At 38.3% G+C, this 17,465-nt stretch overlaps 1 protein-coding gene across 1 annotated transcript in view; it reads left to right on the top strand.

Moving 5' to 3' along the window:
- Positions 1 to 16,110, top strand: part of Neto (Neuropilin and tolloid-like) — a 55,983-nt gene extending 39,873 nt beyond the window's left edge. The window contains exons 4-9 of the mRNA XM_011304924.1: positions 6,961 to 7,230; positions 7,949 to 8,109; positions 8,545 to 8,782; positions 9,427 to 9,542; positions 13,472 to 13,609; positions 13,977 to 16,110. Coding sequence (XP_011303226.1) covers positions 6,961 to 7,230; positions 7,949 to 8,109; positions 8,545 to 8,782; positions 9,427 to 9,542; positions 13,472 to 13,609; positions 13,977 to 14,942 — 1,889 coding nt within the window. The 3' untranslated portion in view covers positions 14,943 to 16,110. The remainder of the gene's footprint in view (positions 1 to 6,960; positions 7,231 to 7,948; positions 8,110 to 8,544; positions 8,783 to 9,426; positions 9,543 to 13,471; positions 13,610 to 13,976) is intronic.
- Positions 16,111 to 17,465: the final 1,355 nt, after the last annotated feature.

Genomic DNA, 17,465 nt, shown 5'->3' with positions numbered 1-17,465 from the left:
CCCGACGTATGGACTCCAATGTCTTTCCACAAAAGCTCTCTCACTTGATTCTTCCCTAACTCATTCCTCCGAGGATCGCTCGTTAAGTTTGATTACAAAGTTGCACCTCGAGTGGAATCAAAATGACTCTGTTTCCCCGTCTCAACATCTCCACCAAGATGCTGACTAACTTTTACCACCCAGTTGTCTTCTCATTTTTCCCTTTTGCAAGCCAGTTATTTTATTAACCAACTGCAGCACAAAGGTAAATTCATCCAAGTTTCAGCATTAGCCTCTTTGTTTCCACTTGGATATATCGTGTGAAAGTTTGACAATTAGAGGGTAGTAATCCAACATCATTAGAAGAGGCAAAGAAACCATGAGGAAAGTTTATGGCAGTTGTTCACCATAAATTGCAGAATGATTAGATTGACGTAATTGTGGGGACTTGTGGAAAGTTTTGGGTGGAGACTCGACAATGGGTTTGGTTGACCATCAAGTGATCTAACGATGTATACAGTAGTATCTTCTCTCGGAAAATACACTTGTAGAGGAGTATCTAGATTGTATAGGGACTAGAAGGCCACCTAACCGTCAAAAGTCGTCTATCGACGAGCAAGTTTCGCCTTCATCCAACTTCACCGAGACGACGTCACTTCCGGTTGTACACGAATGCCGTTGAATAGAGTTTGAGCTAAGTTTCTCAGGGTTTCTCGTGGAAGGCAAGACGTCTGGACCTTGGCACTGTCTGGTAGATGGTGGTAGGGGTGTCTACAACGAGGGAAAAGCATCCACTGACGTTTCCGGTGACGACAATTCATGGACCCATCCTCCAACACCCACGTATATCGAAACTTTTTGGTAAATGTCACAGTATGTACGTTTTCCACTTGATTATTAGTCGAGTTGGTGTTGTTTTAACAAGCGTCAGTTATGATTTCACTTGTTTGATAGTTGTGCACTTGAAATTCATTTGAGAAATGATATTCAACCCTTTGGAATAGCATGTTCAATGGTTCTTGCATATCCGCAAATTCCATTGTGTGTCGTAACCACACCGCATGACCAGAGTATGAGCGGATTTAGCCGCATCCAGGGCCATGAATCACCACCCAAAACGGAACTCACCGGTGTTCCCAGTGAATGGAGTCATGCGGTGGTGTCTCTGTCAACTTCCTATTTCCTCACCTAGTGATTTTCTCGCTTTTCCATGAATATAAATCGTGTCAAGACTCGTGAGTTTTCATCTTATACATTATTGCGAGTTAGTTCGGCTTTGAGGTGAATAGCGAGGATTACGTTTAATCAGGGGGAATCGAATCGGTGGAAATAGAGTCGTCTGATCTTGGTATTGAAGCCATCCATATTTCTTCTACCATTTCCATTTGCCAAGTACGTCGGAGAGCCCGAGATCTACCAGAGAGGCTTCATTAAAAACTTCCGCTACTCTTTCTTCAGATTTTTCTCCAAGGTGATAATTATTATCAGCGAATACTTGAAGAGAACCAGCCTCTACATTCTAGCATTCTCTTTACAAGTTACTAGTTCTTTCAGTAACAATGGAGAAATCACTGATGCGGAAAGAATTATTCAGATCTCATCTAATATGAAAGGATTTGATAGCGAACAACCTCTCGAGAATATTCAGTTTTCTCAATTTTTCAATTGATTTTCTTTTCATTTTGAGGCGTTCATTATCATCTGGTTGAGGAAAAGAATTGAATTTTTGGCAACAGCCATTTTCTTCTACCAAAAATCATAGATCATAGGTAGATCATAGTCCTCTGATCATGATTAATCTATATTTCAGTTTTTTCTTCACCTTGGAATCTATAGTCTGATCGTCCCATTCTGGAGAACACGACACAATTAGGTTCACCTAAATGGGAAACTGTTGCTCCACATGCACCCTGTTGTTAATCACATGATACCCTCCGTATCCGGAATTTGATTGATGATAGTCATAGTCTTAAAGCCGGATATTTTCTGAGAGTGACCCAGCATATTGCACTTTAATGGAGTACTCAAGTAGAATTCGATGCAAACTCCTTTCACAAGAGGTTCACCGCATCGGAAAATCCCCGAAATAGGTCATCAACCTTCAAATAATTTTCTAAGTACTTCCCATCATGTCGATCCTCTCAGAATTCTATCAGTTTGGATATAAATTTTTCCTTCTCTTTCATTTTCCTTTTTCCTTATTCTTGGTAGTAAATCGGGGATTTCGAGAGTTTGACTTTTTTCAAAGCGCGAATAAGATTATATACTCAGGGAAGTGACCTCTTCAATCAGTTTGCCCAACGAGTTTCAGATACTCCTATTTTAGAGTCCAGTGAGGAATGGTTTCATGGCACGTAGCGATGTATCCACTGCACCTCAATTCCGTTTTCTTCGGGGTTCGTTGTTCAATTTTTTTTTGCCTCGCTATTCCAAATGTTTGAGAACATGATGAGTGATTAGTTTGCTCAGTCCGAATCAAGGATTTTGGCGGAATTTAAGTTCAACTTCGGCAAGAATCGGAAGTATTCGGTGTTCATCGCCAACCAATCATATTGAATTCATAAACAGACCTTCAGATTTTATAGTGCTATTTCGGAAATTTTATAGATCGTCATACGATTAATTTCACCGGAATTTTTCTTGGACTTTTCTCTCCGTGTACGGGCATACGAGAAACAGTATTTCACGTAGACATTACAGAATTTCTACAAAAAAAAAAAAAATAGGAGATTGTACAAAAGTTCATTACCTGAAAGGTGCGTGCGAAGAGGATTGACTGAAGTAGAAGCTCAGTTCTGGGGGTTTAAGTGACCCCACCGGCATTGTAGTACCTCACCCCAAGAGAAAGAGGGGGCGCACCCAACGGTGGGGGTGTCTGCCCACCAGCCGACTCGGTAACTACCTCAGTATAGTGAATATTGTCAGAGGAGTAACCTCGGCCGTAACCCCCACTCTCCGAAATCCCCACTTGTGGCCGTGCTCCCCACCAGTCGAGCCGAACAAAACCGAAGTTACTTCTTTGGTATACTGAATATTACCGAAGGAGTAACTTCGGTTTTGTTCGGTTCGACTGGTGGGGAACACGGCCACAAGTGGGGATTTCTGAGAGTGGGGGTTACGGCCGAAGTTACTTCTTTGGTAATATTCAGTATAATATTCAGTATAGCAGTCCCGCTGTCAGAGGGACCAATCGACTGGGTGAATTTTATTTTTTGAAAATTTCGCATTTTTCAATTTCAGTGAATACCTCCTCAATTTTCATACTCCCCCCATACTTTTTTGAAAATTTTGAATTTTCAAATTTCAGTGAATACCTCCGCAATTTTCATGCTCTCCTGATACTTTTTCAAAAATTTCGAATTTTCAAATTTCAGTGAATACATCCTCGATTTTCATGCTCTCCGGATACTTTTTTGAAAATTTCGAATTTTTCAAATTTCAGTGAATACCTCCTCGATTTTCATGCTCTCCTGATACTTTTTCAAAAATTTAGAATTTTCAGTGAATACATCCTCGATTTTCATGCTCCCCGGATACTTTTTTGAAAATTTCGAATTTTTCAAATTTCAGTGAATACCTCTTCGATTTTCATGCTCTCCTGATACTTTTTCAAAAATTTCGAATTTTTAAATTTCAGTGAATACCTCCTCGATTTTCATGCTCCCCTGATACTTTTCGAAAAATTTCGAAATTTCAAATTTCAGTGAGTACCCCCTCCATTTTTATGCTCCTCTGATACTTTTTTGAAAATTTTTCATTTTTCAATTTCAGTGAATACCAATTTCGTAACACATAAAATAAAATTCACCCAGTTGACTGGTCCCTCTGACAGCGGGACTAGTCAACTGGGACACCGGGGCAGCGGGACACCCCCATTGCGTGTGGCGCCCTCCCTCTCTTGTGGTGCAATATACTACGATGCCGCTGCGATCACTCAAACCCCCAGAACTGAACCTCTACTCAGTCAATCCTCTTTGGTTGCGTGCATGAACATTGCTGCCGACTTCCGGAAGCTCCGCAGTCACTGGGAATCCCCGCGCTAGTATTTTCCCTGTAACCAAAGCGCTCAGTGTAAGTAAATGAACTCCGGATGCCAAGAGTAGAAATAACTCGGGAATGAAAGCATATCTCGGGTTTCTGCAGCCTGATATTCACCAGCCTCTGATCTAAGAGGACTCTTTATATGTCTCTATCAAAACAAACGACCTTCTCATGCCTTCAATAGACTTTCTCAGTCATCACTCAAATGAACTTTAAATTGAAACTCTTAAAACTCCATAATTTATATCAACGAGTGGGGAATAACTTTCATTGCATATAGTATTATTTTTTATATTGAATTAGCGAAACTCGTATAGCCTCGAAACTATCATTTCAATCTTAAACAAAAATCTGGGAAAAAATCCAGTATTCAAATATTTCCAAAGCACGCATTTTCCGCAATCTTTGCTATATATCCATGGAACGATTATTATTATTATTTCTGTCATCGAACTTGCTTAACAAAATACCGAAACAAATTTTATTACCCATCATTGCAGTATTTCATAACAATTTTTTTACAGTCATCGTATAAAAAAAATCATTTCTGCGAGTTAAAAAAATTTATAAATTAATTGAATGTTCATTACCCTAAATATAAAAAATAAAAATGCTTTAATTTCTCGGATGCACAGATACCCAATCAGAATTTAAGTTTACGAAATTTGTTACATATATATACGTCCAAGGTTTGAAAATTGAATTGCCTTTTCATTTTGAATTGCATTATGCTAAGATATAAAAAATTGCAAACTTAAATTTCATCGATTACAAGCTTCCACCCAAAACCGAAGAGAAGTTTCTCATTAAATTAATTCAATACGTTTCATCTAGCCACAGAATTATCCAATCATTAATTCATCGCTTCATAACTCATTAATCCTTTTCCTCACAAAAACATTCGTTATAAACGAGATCCAAGATGCAAGGATATTTCATCCACTCATCTATCCACTTGCCTGCTTTCTCAGCATCGCCATTATTCCATTGCTTTGTATTCCATCAAATATACTCTAGAGAATTACTACAAACCACTGAGCGATTATCCTGCACCGACCATTACCACCTCGCAAGTATACTCAGTGTCAATGAGGCGAAGGCATTTACACTCGAGAACTGGAGAATGAATTTTCATAGAGAATGCGGTATAAAGGCCGGGGGCAGTTTAGTGAGCTTACAAACCACTCTATATCGCTCCTAAATCTATTCAAACCATCGACTACAAGTACTCAACATAACGACAAAACCCTCTGGAATTTCCCTCGAACAAACTCGTTGAACAACTATTATTAATATCGTATTTCCACAATTATCGTACAAATACTTTACTCGTACTCTCTTCTCTCAACCTCCGTCAGCCATTCTTATTTTTTTCCCACGATTTATCGTCCCCGTCTTTGAAATATCCTCAGAAATAATATAAACATCCAGTTGAATCGCGAGTATCGTAAGAAATTTCTGAATACCTTTCACCAGAATGGATTTCAAGCATCGTTTAACTCCAACCCGTATCCCAAAAGCAGGCCAGCTTAACCGTAAAGATCCAGAGAGAGAGGTCAACTGTTTTCTCAACGAATACTGGCAGCTTGCCGAGTATTGATAGCAAGAAAAAATTATTAATTATTGGTTGAAGTGGGAGGGAGGGTTTCACTTCAAAGGAGAAGATGGTTGAGGACTTGAGTATCAACTCATGTCCAGTCGCTCTTCGGAAATTGGCCAAATGGTTTATTGGTATGCAAACACATCAACTGCATACCAGGGTGGCCACTCTACCAAATCACGAATATTCGAACTCAGGGTTTTCCTCTGGAGGTGAATTTCTCAGGCCATTTCTATGTGCTTTCGGTGCGCATAAAGCTCGAATTTGTCACGAGGGCAAAAGCGTGTAGAGATATTTGCACGAAATGGAGACTGAGGTTATATAGCTCCGTCTCACGATTCTAGGAATTTCTGGTTGCATGTAGGGGTGGGGGCTAAAGTGAATCCTGACGATCGAGCGGTGAATAATTCTGGGATAAGACCTGGACGTGAGGAGGAAGTGGTGTGAGCTTGGCCTAGTCTTCTATCCCCTTTTTAGGGCATTTTTATCTGTCGCTGGTCGTCATGGAGATGACACCACACCGGAGCTCTAGATCAGCTGGATATTATACTCGAATTGTAAAAATTGATAATAAAGAATTTAAAAAAAAAAGAAAAATCGAGGTGATCGCGATAAAATCTGAGGTAGATATCAGGCAGTACTTTACTGGATAGTAATTTTTCTCAGTCCTGCAGTTTACACCGAGATTTTAAAGCAGCCCAGTAATTCAGAAAGCATGACTTCTACTTGTTGATGCATTTGCCCCGCTGTCAGCAAACTTCAATCAGAATTACATTGATTGCTTACCGAAATGTCAGTAATGAATTCGGTGATACCTTCGGGTGATTCATGTCGACTGATTATCATAATTATTCGTGACTGGAGGATATCAATGGCGTCGGAAAATTAATCAAAACGGTAGAAACATGAGGTAGAGCCCAGAGAGTTGAGGCTATTATTCTCAACCTATTCGATCAATCGATCGATCGTTGACATTCCCAGCACGTAAGCATTAACTCGGTGTGCAGGTATGTCTAAGTGTCATCGAACGGTCGGATGTATACGATGAGCCCGAATAATAGTGGGTACAGGTACGATAACGAAGATCCACACGGATTATATCAAGATCGTGCGTACATTTAAAGAGGTGGTGCATGTACTGCCATGCTCCGTACAATATTCATACTGACTCAATGAGCCCTGGTAATGAATATCAGGAATATGAGAAATCATTGGGGAATGAGTAAACTAATATTCTCGTATACTAGCTGATATCGCTACGTTAATGAACGCTAGATATGCATGCATGAGTTGCTCAATTAGTTCATTGGATCGATAAATTGTTGGCTCTCACGTTCTAGCTGGTGAAGGAATGGTGCTCAAGCTCGATTTCCGGGACCGCTTTGATCTTGAGGCTGCCAAAGACAAGGAAGATTGCAAATATGACTTTCTCGAGGTACGAGATGGGATGTACGGTTATGCAACACTAGTCGGACTCTACTGTGGCAAGTCATTCCCACCGGAAATCACGTCCAAGGGGAGGTACCTGTGGTTGCATTTCCACAGTGATGACACTATTCAGTATTGGGGATTCAAGGCCATATGGACTACTGTGCCACGACCAACTACTCGTAAGTTTCGGTGATTTTTATGGTGTGTAAACAGCTCAACGTGATTTTCTTTTTTTTTCTGCTGATCTGGACTCGAGTACGTCTCACTTTTATAGCGTACTCAGCTCTCTGGCAATTTAAGCACTGGGTATATATGTTCTCATAGTGAGGATTACCAGTGTACTCTCATACTCGTGAGATCACTCAGTTTGGAAATGCACATACCCTGAAGGGATGTATCCCAAACACAACGGCAAAGTCGTACCCTTCATTGAACTGTCATATTACATTTCCTGGACTGCTGAACTATACTTGACTGTTAATGCAATCACCAGTTTACCCAAATAGTAATGTATTACGAAAAAAATTCCTCTTGCACTTTTTCCATTCTCATAATTGCTAATTACTCATTCGAACTCTTTTAAACTCCAAATGACCCTAATTAGCAGTTACTTCATATTCAATTATCGAAATCAACAGACCAATTACGGGGCTTAATGAAATGACGAGAGTCCACCGACAATGGGTGGATCCACGTCCACTGCAGATGCATTTGTGTCACTGAAATTAATTCGTTCAGTCAGCATCAGGGTAAAATGCCATTAATATGTCCCAATGATAATTCCTTTTTTAAACTCATCCACAATCTCTGGATAGCTTCCAATTTTCATGTATAATAAAAACAGACATGGGAGTGCACTTTCGGGGAATTCAGAGTTGTAATAGATTTGATTCACAGCTGGAGTGCCACCAGAAGCTGAGCCCTGCATTAAGTACGTGACTCACGAATATGATGCGGCAATCAATAGTACGCAGATTGAAAAAGAAAGGGCTCTCGCCCAAAAAACTGCACTACCACTAGACTGTCTTTGGATTGTTGAGGCAAAACCAGGATGGACGGTAAATTTTTATTATTTTCTCTTCTCATTCATTCAAATTAAAATCATACACTCAAAATATTTCAACGTAATCCTTTCATTTGTAATATTTAAAAAAATAAAATAATTATATAATATTTTGTAACATTTTTTCGGGCTAATATTATTATTGAATAAAATTTAGAGCGGCCACACGCTACATTGTTCATTGTTCCGTGCGATTGGGATTAAAATGATTGAATACATAATTGAATATAAAGTTATTTTTAGAATTCAATGAGGGAATGAAACTTTACAGATGAATAAATCAATTCACTCCCGACTAATCTGCCAAATGAATGAACACTAATTCCAGAATTCTCCATATTTAAAATAGGATCTGAACGGAATTACCGAAGCTTCCCATAATATATTTGAAATTCCATTTCCGTTTCCCATTAATGGCTGTATTTTACAGATGCAACTGAACTTCGAGTACTTCAACCTTGATAGACCAAATGACTGCGACGCAAATTTCATGTCTGTATTTGACGGAAGAACAGAAATGACATCACTAGTAAAAAATTTCTGTGGAAGTATCGCCGAAGCCCTTGCAACAAAAACCAACTTAATGTACATTCGAATCTACATGGAGCCCAAAGCCATCAATGGTACCTTCAAATCGCTCATGACAGCTGTACGAGCCAAGGATGACGGTGAGATTAATTCATCCTTACTAATCAGCTAGAATAATGAATTGATAATTTATTCACACAAATCACACGATCTCCCTACAATCTTTGTTGGAATTAACTCAATCTATCACCGTAAAGCGAAATAATGCAGGCTTTGTAAATTACTAGTATTACCGCATCAGTTTCAAAAGGGATAGGAATGTGTCATGGGATGTATCACAATGAAAATCAAAACGCCTGACACACTGCAACGTGCAATTGCATACTTCAGGCCGTATAGAATTTCTCTGTACACAACAGAATACTGAAACAATTTCAATAATATCGATCACGCTTAAATTTCACCATACGATATCAATTTTAAATTACTCACGAACACCACCGACTAGTAATCATGTACATAATGAGTATCGAATGTACCAAGAATCAATTATACATCGTTCTCATTGGCAAGGAGCAGCGATGAATTGACCAAGGATTACTGAGAATAGCAGCCGATGCGTGTGGTATTATTCCCTTATCCAATCTCCATGCTTCCCTCAATTTGCACCATCGCATACCTGTCTAATGGATAGTATTGATCCACATAGTAATGTTTAATTTACGCATTATCTCTGGCTTTTGGATATTGCTGAATTGGTTGAAGAACTGTAATTTACTTGCAGCCTGCATGGATGATGAATACGACTGCGATGATGCAACATGTATCTGGGGGCAGTTAACATGCAATAACAGGCAGAATTGTCGTCTTGGCTGGGATGAAGATCCATCTATGTGTGGGGTGAGTAATTGAATTCAGTTGAATACTTTATACAAATTTGGAGAAATATTTTAAAGGCTGGCTTGGGATTTTTTATTATTTTTCTTTGATTTATTGGATTTTTATTGATTAGATTTTATTGGACTTCAGCAGTAGACACCACGTAATCATGATTTTGTTCATGATCTACCTTCAATTTATTCCTACCTGACAGAATTCATGACATAATCATGTTTAAGCTTGTCCTGGACACTTCTATCGTAAAAATTCATGTTTTAAAATTTTTTTGTTAATTACCCATGGAATTGATGTAAAAAAATATAACGTTTTTGCGTTTTGTTATTATTTGATGGCCTAGGAAGTGTCAAAGTGGAATATTGATCTGCGTTTTTTCTGAAATTTCAAAAAGAATCACAAAACTATCCAGAAAACGCATGAGAATCATCGCGCCATCAGAAAATTCATGAGACATTAAATAAAGAAAAAAACGCAAAAAACGAGATATTTTTTTTTACATCAATTCCACCGATAATTCCCCAAAAAATGGGAAAACGTGAATTTTGACTAGAGTGAAGAGCATTTTTAATGAATCCAATTACATCATTCGGTATATTGTATAACATGAATTTTGGAAGAATTCGTACTAGTGTTTTTCCGCTTGTTAAAAAAAATCCTCATCACACGGTTATTACATTCCATTCATTTTCATGATAAAAAAGGGGGGAAAATAAAAAAAGAACCAACCAACTAGTCTTCAATTTTCATCCGGTATGCGAGCACGAAAATCTCGCTATGAAAAAATCAATGAAGCTCTTTATTGCACTCAGCGTAATGCTATTGTTATCCCGACGCTATTATCCCCGAAAAAAAAATCACCAAAAATAGGTGTCTATTGTGTATTTTTCGTGATTCCAGTGACTCTCTGGATTATCAATCACCTAATTTTCATCGGTTTTTCCAGAAAATAAATGTGTGGGTGTTTCCGACTCTTGCATTGCACAATGCTATGTATGCATTTGGCAAGAATCCAGAACAGACCAATGCATTGGAGAGGATGGTATATTAATCCATGAGTTTCTTGTTTCATGCCATGACTCTTGTTCTGTCTCATTTATTTTTTTTTTCCCTTTTTCAGTCTACCCGAAGTTATGCAATTGTAATACTTGTAGGGTAGTATTACAAGTCAGTGACTTGGGCGTTCTTCCACAGATTTTCTCAGTTGGTGTGTGGTACAACATCTATGACAGAATGTTCAATTTAACCGTCAAAGAGGAACCTATCTTCTTTCACCGTAGAAATTGGAATGCGGTCGTCACAGTGTCAGCAAGATCTAGCCCCGAAATAATGTCATTGACACGTACCAACTCGAGTGCCATCGAATCGCTGGCAATTTTTGCCTCGGCCATTGACTCTAGCTATCCACCTCCATTCATTCACACGGAAAAACATCAAATCATGACGCCTGAGTAAACATCACCATTAACAAATACTGAATATTTAATCGAAACGTTTTGGCTCTCGCTTTTTTTTTAACGCGGGTTACCTCTAATTCGGGTAATTGCCAGTGACAAATACACAAAGTTGTCACGGGGAAAAGGTAATGCTGACGCTAGGCCATCACAAAGTGACGTCGGTTAAAACTCCGTGAACTGATGGGACCGGTGTGATGTCTGTTCTAGTCCTGTCATGAACGCATGGGATATTTTTAGACACCCAGAGTGTGTCAATTCGAGTGGACTAATCGAATTCAATTATTTATTGAGCGAAAATTTTTGGTGGTGTCAAATCTGAAAGGACGGTTGGACATTTTAGGAATTCGGTAAAGCGTTTAATTGGATTTTTCCGTTTGTGATGCATAAAACAGAGGTACAGAGATATTTGAAATAATAAAATCGTGGACGGTCATCACAAAGAGGAAAATCCAATAGTGGACCGAGGTTTTTTTTTAACATTCAATTTTGGGAAAAATATTGATGTACTTGTTGGTCTCTTATAAATGAAGCTCAACGATTCATGAGGAACGCTGAAGATTTTAAGCATCCAATTTGAAAAACAATTTGCGAGCGGTAGGAAAAATGCGTCGGCTGTTACTTGTCATAGGTTGTGGGAAAATTTCAATTCATGTATTCCAATAATTCCAATTTTCCAAGCTGAATTTCAAAAAAGAGGGAAAAGAGAGAATAACGAGATATTACCATTCCCATCGCCCCCTCACATGGTGGAAAACGAAAAAAAATACCAAAATGTTATCATTTCAATCACCATACGTACGATAGAATCCCAAAAATGTAGCGCAATTCATTTTTTCTTTATTCGTTCTTGTTATATCATGTAACAGCAATAGTGGCAAGTTTCACATCTAGAATTCGAGTTATTCCAGTTAAAGTTGAAATTTTCTCATGCATATGCATCCCACCAAGTGTTGAGGGTTTCAGAATCCATCGGAATATCACGAGCCAGTGCTTTGTTTCCGAGATGTTCCATTATCCGCTGTTTCGCGGTTTGAAGCCACACTGCGTATTTCATTCATCGTCGCATTAGCATTTGTCAGGTACAGCAGAAACACCAACTAGCGACGACAAAAAGCCTCTATACCCCCAGATTCTTGTCGTTGAGAAATGCACAGTGAACTTTATGTGGATTTTCCATGTTACCTAGTTCGATGAATCCGTGAAACGCCAACGCTGGACCTTTGTGTCTAAGCTCACTAGGGAATGAGAGAACCAGGGTTTCGACATTCGTGCCACTGGTGTAATCTCTCGTGACTATTTCGCTGACTATCCCCTCGCTTTGGCTATTCTTTTCTAACCAAAACCCCACCATAATCCTCTTACAACGATATAATTAACACAATGTGCAATTCACGATTGGTATTTGAATTTTACTGATATCCCACATTTAATCCAAACATTTGCTATTCTTTAAAAAAAATTAAATTCATAAAAATCCCTTAAAAAAATCCAATGTAACGTTTTTTGAAGCCGGTTTATTCGATATATATGTATATAAATCTATATATTTATTTTATTTTTATTCTAAAATTGAAGAAAATTTTTATTTTATAATCTCTCTGGTTCTAGCTCAGAGTCTGAATCTGAATGTTTGAATTCCGATTCTTATATCTCTATCGTTGAAAAATGAAATGGAAAATCATGTGATTAAAAATCGATAAATAACTAATTAAATATTATGAGTAGTAGTATAAGTAATTTTAAAGACATTAATATTCTTCATATGTTTATGGGTTATTTGCTTGATTCCTGTGTGAATTTCCCTTCAATATTTATTTATGAATAAGATATGCTATTTATTTTTTTTTTCAAACTTTATTGGATTTCGACATTTCATGAGACTTCAAAAGATTTCAATGTCGCCTGTCCACCAGATTTTAAGAGTGATTACCCCCTCGGACATTTTTATTTTATTATTAATTCCCATGAACTTCTCTTTAATAATCAGATAGTTTAATAATTTAGCGGGATCCGATATAAACAATCAGCTCTAGTTCGGCTAAAATTTTTTAATTAATTAATTATCTCTCTCCAATCGAATTATGACATGTGACAATTTGACCAGTGACATCGCACTTCAACGATCACTTGATTGAATTTTTAATTTCCAATATTCAATGATTCCGCATTCCCCCACTGATATTATCATTCGTGCCTCGCAAAAAAAAAATTAAATTTAGCCAAAGGCAAAGTGAGAACCCGTTCCTCATGTTTCATCGTTTCTATTATGAAAATAATGAAATAGAAACACAAAAATGAAGTTCGCCCGAGTCGAAATATCTCGAACCGCGTAGGTCTAATTCCTCATTGGTCGAGTCGAACCGCCAAATTCAAATTCGGCGCACGGAGTGCGCAGTAGATCTCGTGAAGAATAAAAATAGAGATGATAATTAATTTGACGAGTTATTACTACCAAGTGAAACGTCTCTTTTTTTACAGAAAGGAAAATCCCTGGCACTGGACTCCACCCGCATCGTCGTAATCCTCGTGGTCTTCGCTGTGATAATGTTCGGCCTGACATTCGCCTTCCTCTTCAACTGCATCCGAAAAATCATTAGCGATCACCGTATAATACGGGTAAGTAATCCTCATCATCGATACCCCATAAAATTGAATTATATTATTTTCATACGAGTCGCTGAAAATTGCTGTCTTCCTAGACGTATCCAATCTGAGCTTTATGAAGGTTTTTTATTTTACTACAAAATCGATAATATCGGTGCCAATAAAATAGTGACGATAGTTTACACTTTACGACGTGCCATCAACTCTCCAAAGCTCGCAAAAATATAGATCTAGCCTTCTGATTCTAGACGAAAAAAACTGGAAAACTTCTAGCCGAGTCGTACCACTGACAATTTAATTGAATATTCCACCCAAGAGAGATGGAAGTCGTTAGAGAGTATAAAGGGATTGCTTCACACACCAGTAAATTGTGTTGCAGGAACACATAAGACAGTCACGGGAGAATCGTTTGGATGAGATTGGACGAAAGTCAACTCCTTGTCCGATATCCGTGTCACAGACGGACATTCGTCAGCACGGTAGTGATTCACCGAGTCTTGAAATTGATTCAAACAAGGAGTTGATACCAACAGCGACAATAATAGCTCACGAATACACCAAGGACTTGGTACTCGAGATGACATACAACGCCAATGACATAATTGACATACATCAGAGTAACAACGTGAGTAACGCAACGCAAGAGCGCCTCCAGGAAACCACGGATGAGCCCCAGATGTGTGACAGTTCGTGTCAAACGCGCGAGAGTCTTTTTGACCCTCGTATACCGGAGCCAGGTGCCCCATCCCCAGCCTTTTCAACATTCGGCTACAGTAGCATTAGTGGCTCTCGAAACGGTGTACATCCGAGCCTCAGGCAATCCTCACGTAGTCAGACATACAACTCTCCAAAACCAACTCACGGTAGCACATCAAAACCCCCAAGTGTATGCTCTAGCTGTAGTCCAGCATCCAGAGGAAGAGACGCAAGTGGAACAATATGCCCCAAACACGCCCCAATTCCAGCACCTCCCGGATGGTCCGTCCACGATCCACCATACGTTGCTGCTATTCCAACGCATCCTGAAGATCCCGAGTATCTCACTTATCAGAGATATCAAAGCCCAAAACCCGAGAGAGATGGCAAATCGTATCAACCGGGTATTGTTAAACAGAGGACAATTGGTTCTGGTGAAAAATACGGTAGTTTTCTATACGGATCGGAGAGAGGATCGAGTAACACTGCCAGTAATACTAATACAAGTAGCTCTCAACACTCCGGTACACCAAGGTGTCAAGTTCCTGATCCGCGTTATCGTGCTGAAGCAGTTATCGAGGTTGACCAAAGAAGGCCTTTCAGCATAGAGAGCACCAAAAGTGCTCCTGATGTCATTGCCACACACTGACACCGGGAACCAGGGGGTTGGGAGCCGTACAAAAGACGCCATCCCCGTCAGAAAATAGACAACAATGAAATTCACAATACCTTGAATTCAATTGTAACGGTGAGTGTTGGTACACAGAGTTCTCTCGATGATATATCAAAATCATCGATACACGAAATTTCATCGTCCTGATCCACGTGTCCTAACGCATTCCGTCCTGGGAGTGTTCATCAGCCTTCCACTGGTTTACTGGATGATTTACCAATTTTAATACCGCCCGAGGAGTTCAGGTCACCAACCATGGTGCTTCGGCGTTATTGTTGTCATGGCCATTCGCATTCTACTACAGAAAAGCCAATCATGCCTTGCTGTTTATTAAAACGCTGTGACCAGGATTCGTACCGTACGTGGCCCAGGACGACGATGAAAAATCCAAGAGGAAAATCAAAGAGGCAGAATATAGCTACCAGTGCATCTGGTTTATGTCATACACCATCTGATATTGATCGATCTGTCTGGACTATCAAATCAACGGACAAAGCAGTAGACGATGTTGGGGCTTCGATACCTTTTTGATTTCATTTAATCCAATTACCAGGCGCAAAATTGTTCGCAAGGAATTATCAAAGGGACTGCGCATAATGAAAGACTTTGGGTTCAACACGAACGTACAAAAGCCAATTGGACTTTATTGATTTATCACTTGTTTCTTTTTTTTTAACTTTTGCTTCCAGGCTGTCACTGCCGAATACAGACTTTCACAAAGTGCTGTTTGAGATTTATTCTCGCATTGTTAGGTATTTAATAGGTCCACATATCGCGCGTAGATTAATAATCTGAAAGAACTTGAACAATCGTTATTCTGTTTTTTTTTTTAAAAGTGGATAAGAGAAAATTTTATCATTTTTTCTTTTATTACTCTAGAAAAACTTATCGACCAATCATCCATGGAGATAATAAAATTTTTACTGAAGAAAAAAGTTTCGGCGATTGCCGCAGTTTCGACTTTCCCACGCCATTTATCGATTCCTAAACATTTCAACCATGCATGAGAGTAAACTTTTGGCGAACTGCGATACAATTTAAAATGAATGAGATTGTCTGATTGCAGATTTATACAAAACTTTGTGACTACTAAATTTTAAACAATCTATTTTTTCACGTTAGGTTTGAGCCGAACGAGCGAAAATGAGAGCACGTGAAATAAACAAAAAGATCATTTTCTTTATCATGTACAGATGAACCTTTAAATAATATCCAATCAGTCAACTCCGCGTTTTCAATTGGTTGGATTTAATTGTTGATTATTTGCAGGGTTTTACGCCATTGACAGTGTATTTGTTTATTCCCACGGATATAAATGAGAAATACAATCGATAATGGTGAATAGTGTAAATGCTATGCATATATTTGTATAAATTTTATTCGACTTTAACACTTTCGAATCAGATGAGTCAAGTGGTATTTATCCGGTTTTAGTCAATTGAAGGACCTAATTACATCGTTTTAATTGCACGTGGATGACGGCCTATATTTCATTACAAGGTAAATGATTTAAATGAATTATGGTACCCATTGCCCACGAGATGGATGCTGGTGTGAGCTATCCGCTTTATTGTACAGGTGAATTTTAACACACAGGGTGTAAACATTTGTATATAATTATCTATAACAGGCATCCGCCAATGTGATGCTATTGACGAATAAATAGAATACTTTAGAATAATTGTGTCTATTTTTTTCCCTCAAGATTTATATTTCCATTTTATAATGAACGGTTATTCCATTTTAAAAATATATAATCAAATAATTATAATAATATACTATTAAAGAATAAATTATATAAAATATTTTACGGAAAAATAATTGTTTATAAGAAGGGAAAATAGTATATGGAGGATATATTGAATATTTTCTCGGGGTTAAGAAAGTGTATAAATAATTTATTGAGTAGAGTTGATAAAATTTAATTTTTTTATAATAATAGATTTTTCATTAACGAATATTTCAATAATTGGGAATTAGAAAAATCAAATCAATTCAGAAATTATAATTATTATTAATACACGCTATGAATTTAAAGTCTCAGTGGAAAATTCCAGCTAGAAATTTTCAACAGTGGAGTGAACAAGAATTATGAGTTATATCTCGCAGGTGGGCAGCAGGCGCTAGACATTTAGCTGCAATCCAGTGTCAACTAGAAATAAGATAACCCATTTATCATCTTTACTTGACTAAAAATTCAGCAAACAGGAGAATCTAGGGCAATTTATTTCTTCCCAGCCAATAGTTTTCCTGAGTCTTCGTAAAACGATACGTTGCGTCAATAGCAATAATGACAATAACTGAGTCCCTGAATCTGCTCAACGAGTGAATTATCAGCGAGTGGTGTTGGGTATAGCTCGAAAATCTTCGTCTGAAATGTAAGAATAAATTTAGCATATAATCCAGTGAATTAACTGTCTTCTGCAGAGTAATCCCTGTAACGTTGGATGGAACGTTAGTAAGTGCTTGCCACAGCGCTTCTGCAAGCGAGTCTCCACA

This window comes from Fopius arisanus, unplaced genomic scaffold (genome assembly GCF_000806365.1).
Source record: "Fopius arisanus strain USDA-PBARC FA_bdor unplaced genomic scaffold, ASM80636v1 scaffold00040, whole genome shotgun sequence".
NCBI lineage: Eukaryota > Metazoa > Arthropoda > Insecta > Hymenoptera > Braconidae > Fopius > Fopius arisanus.
Note: the sequence above shows the minus strand (reverse complement) of the source record. Positions and strands in the feature narration are given on the sequence as shown.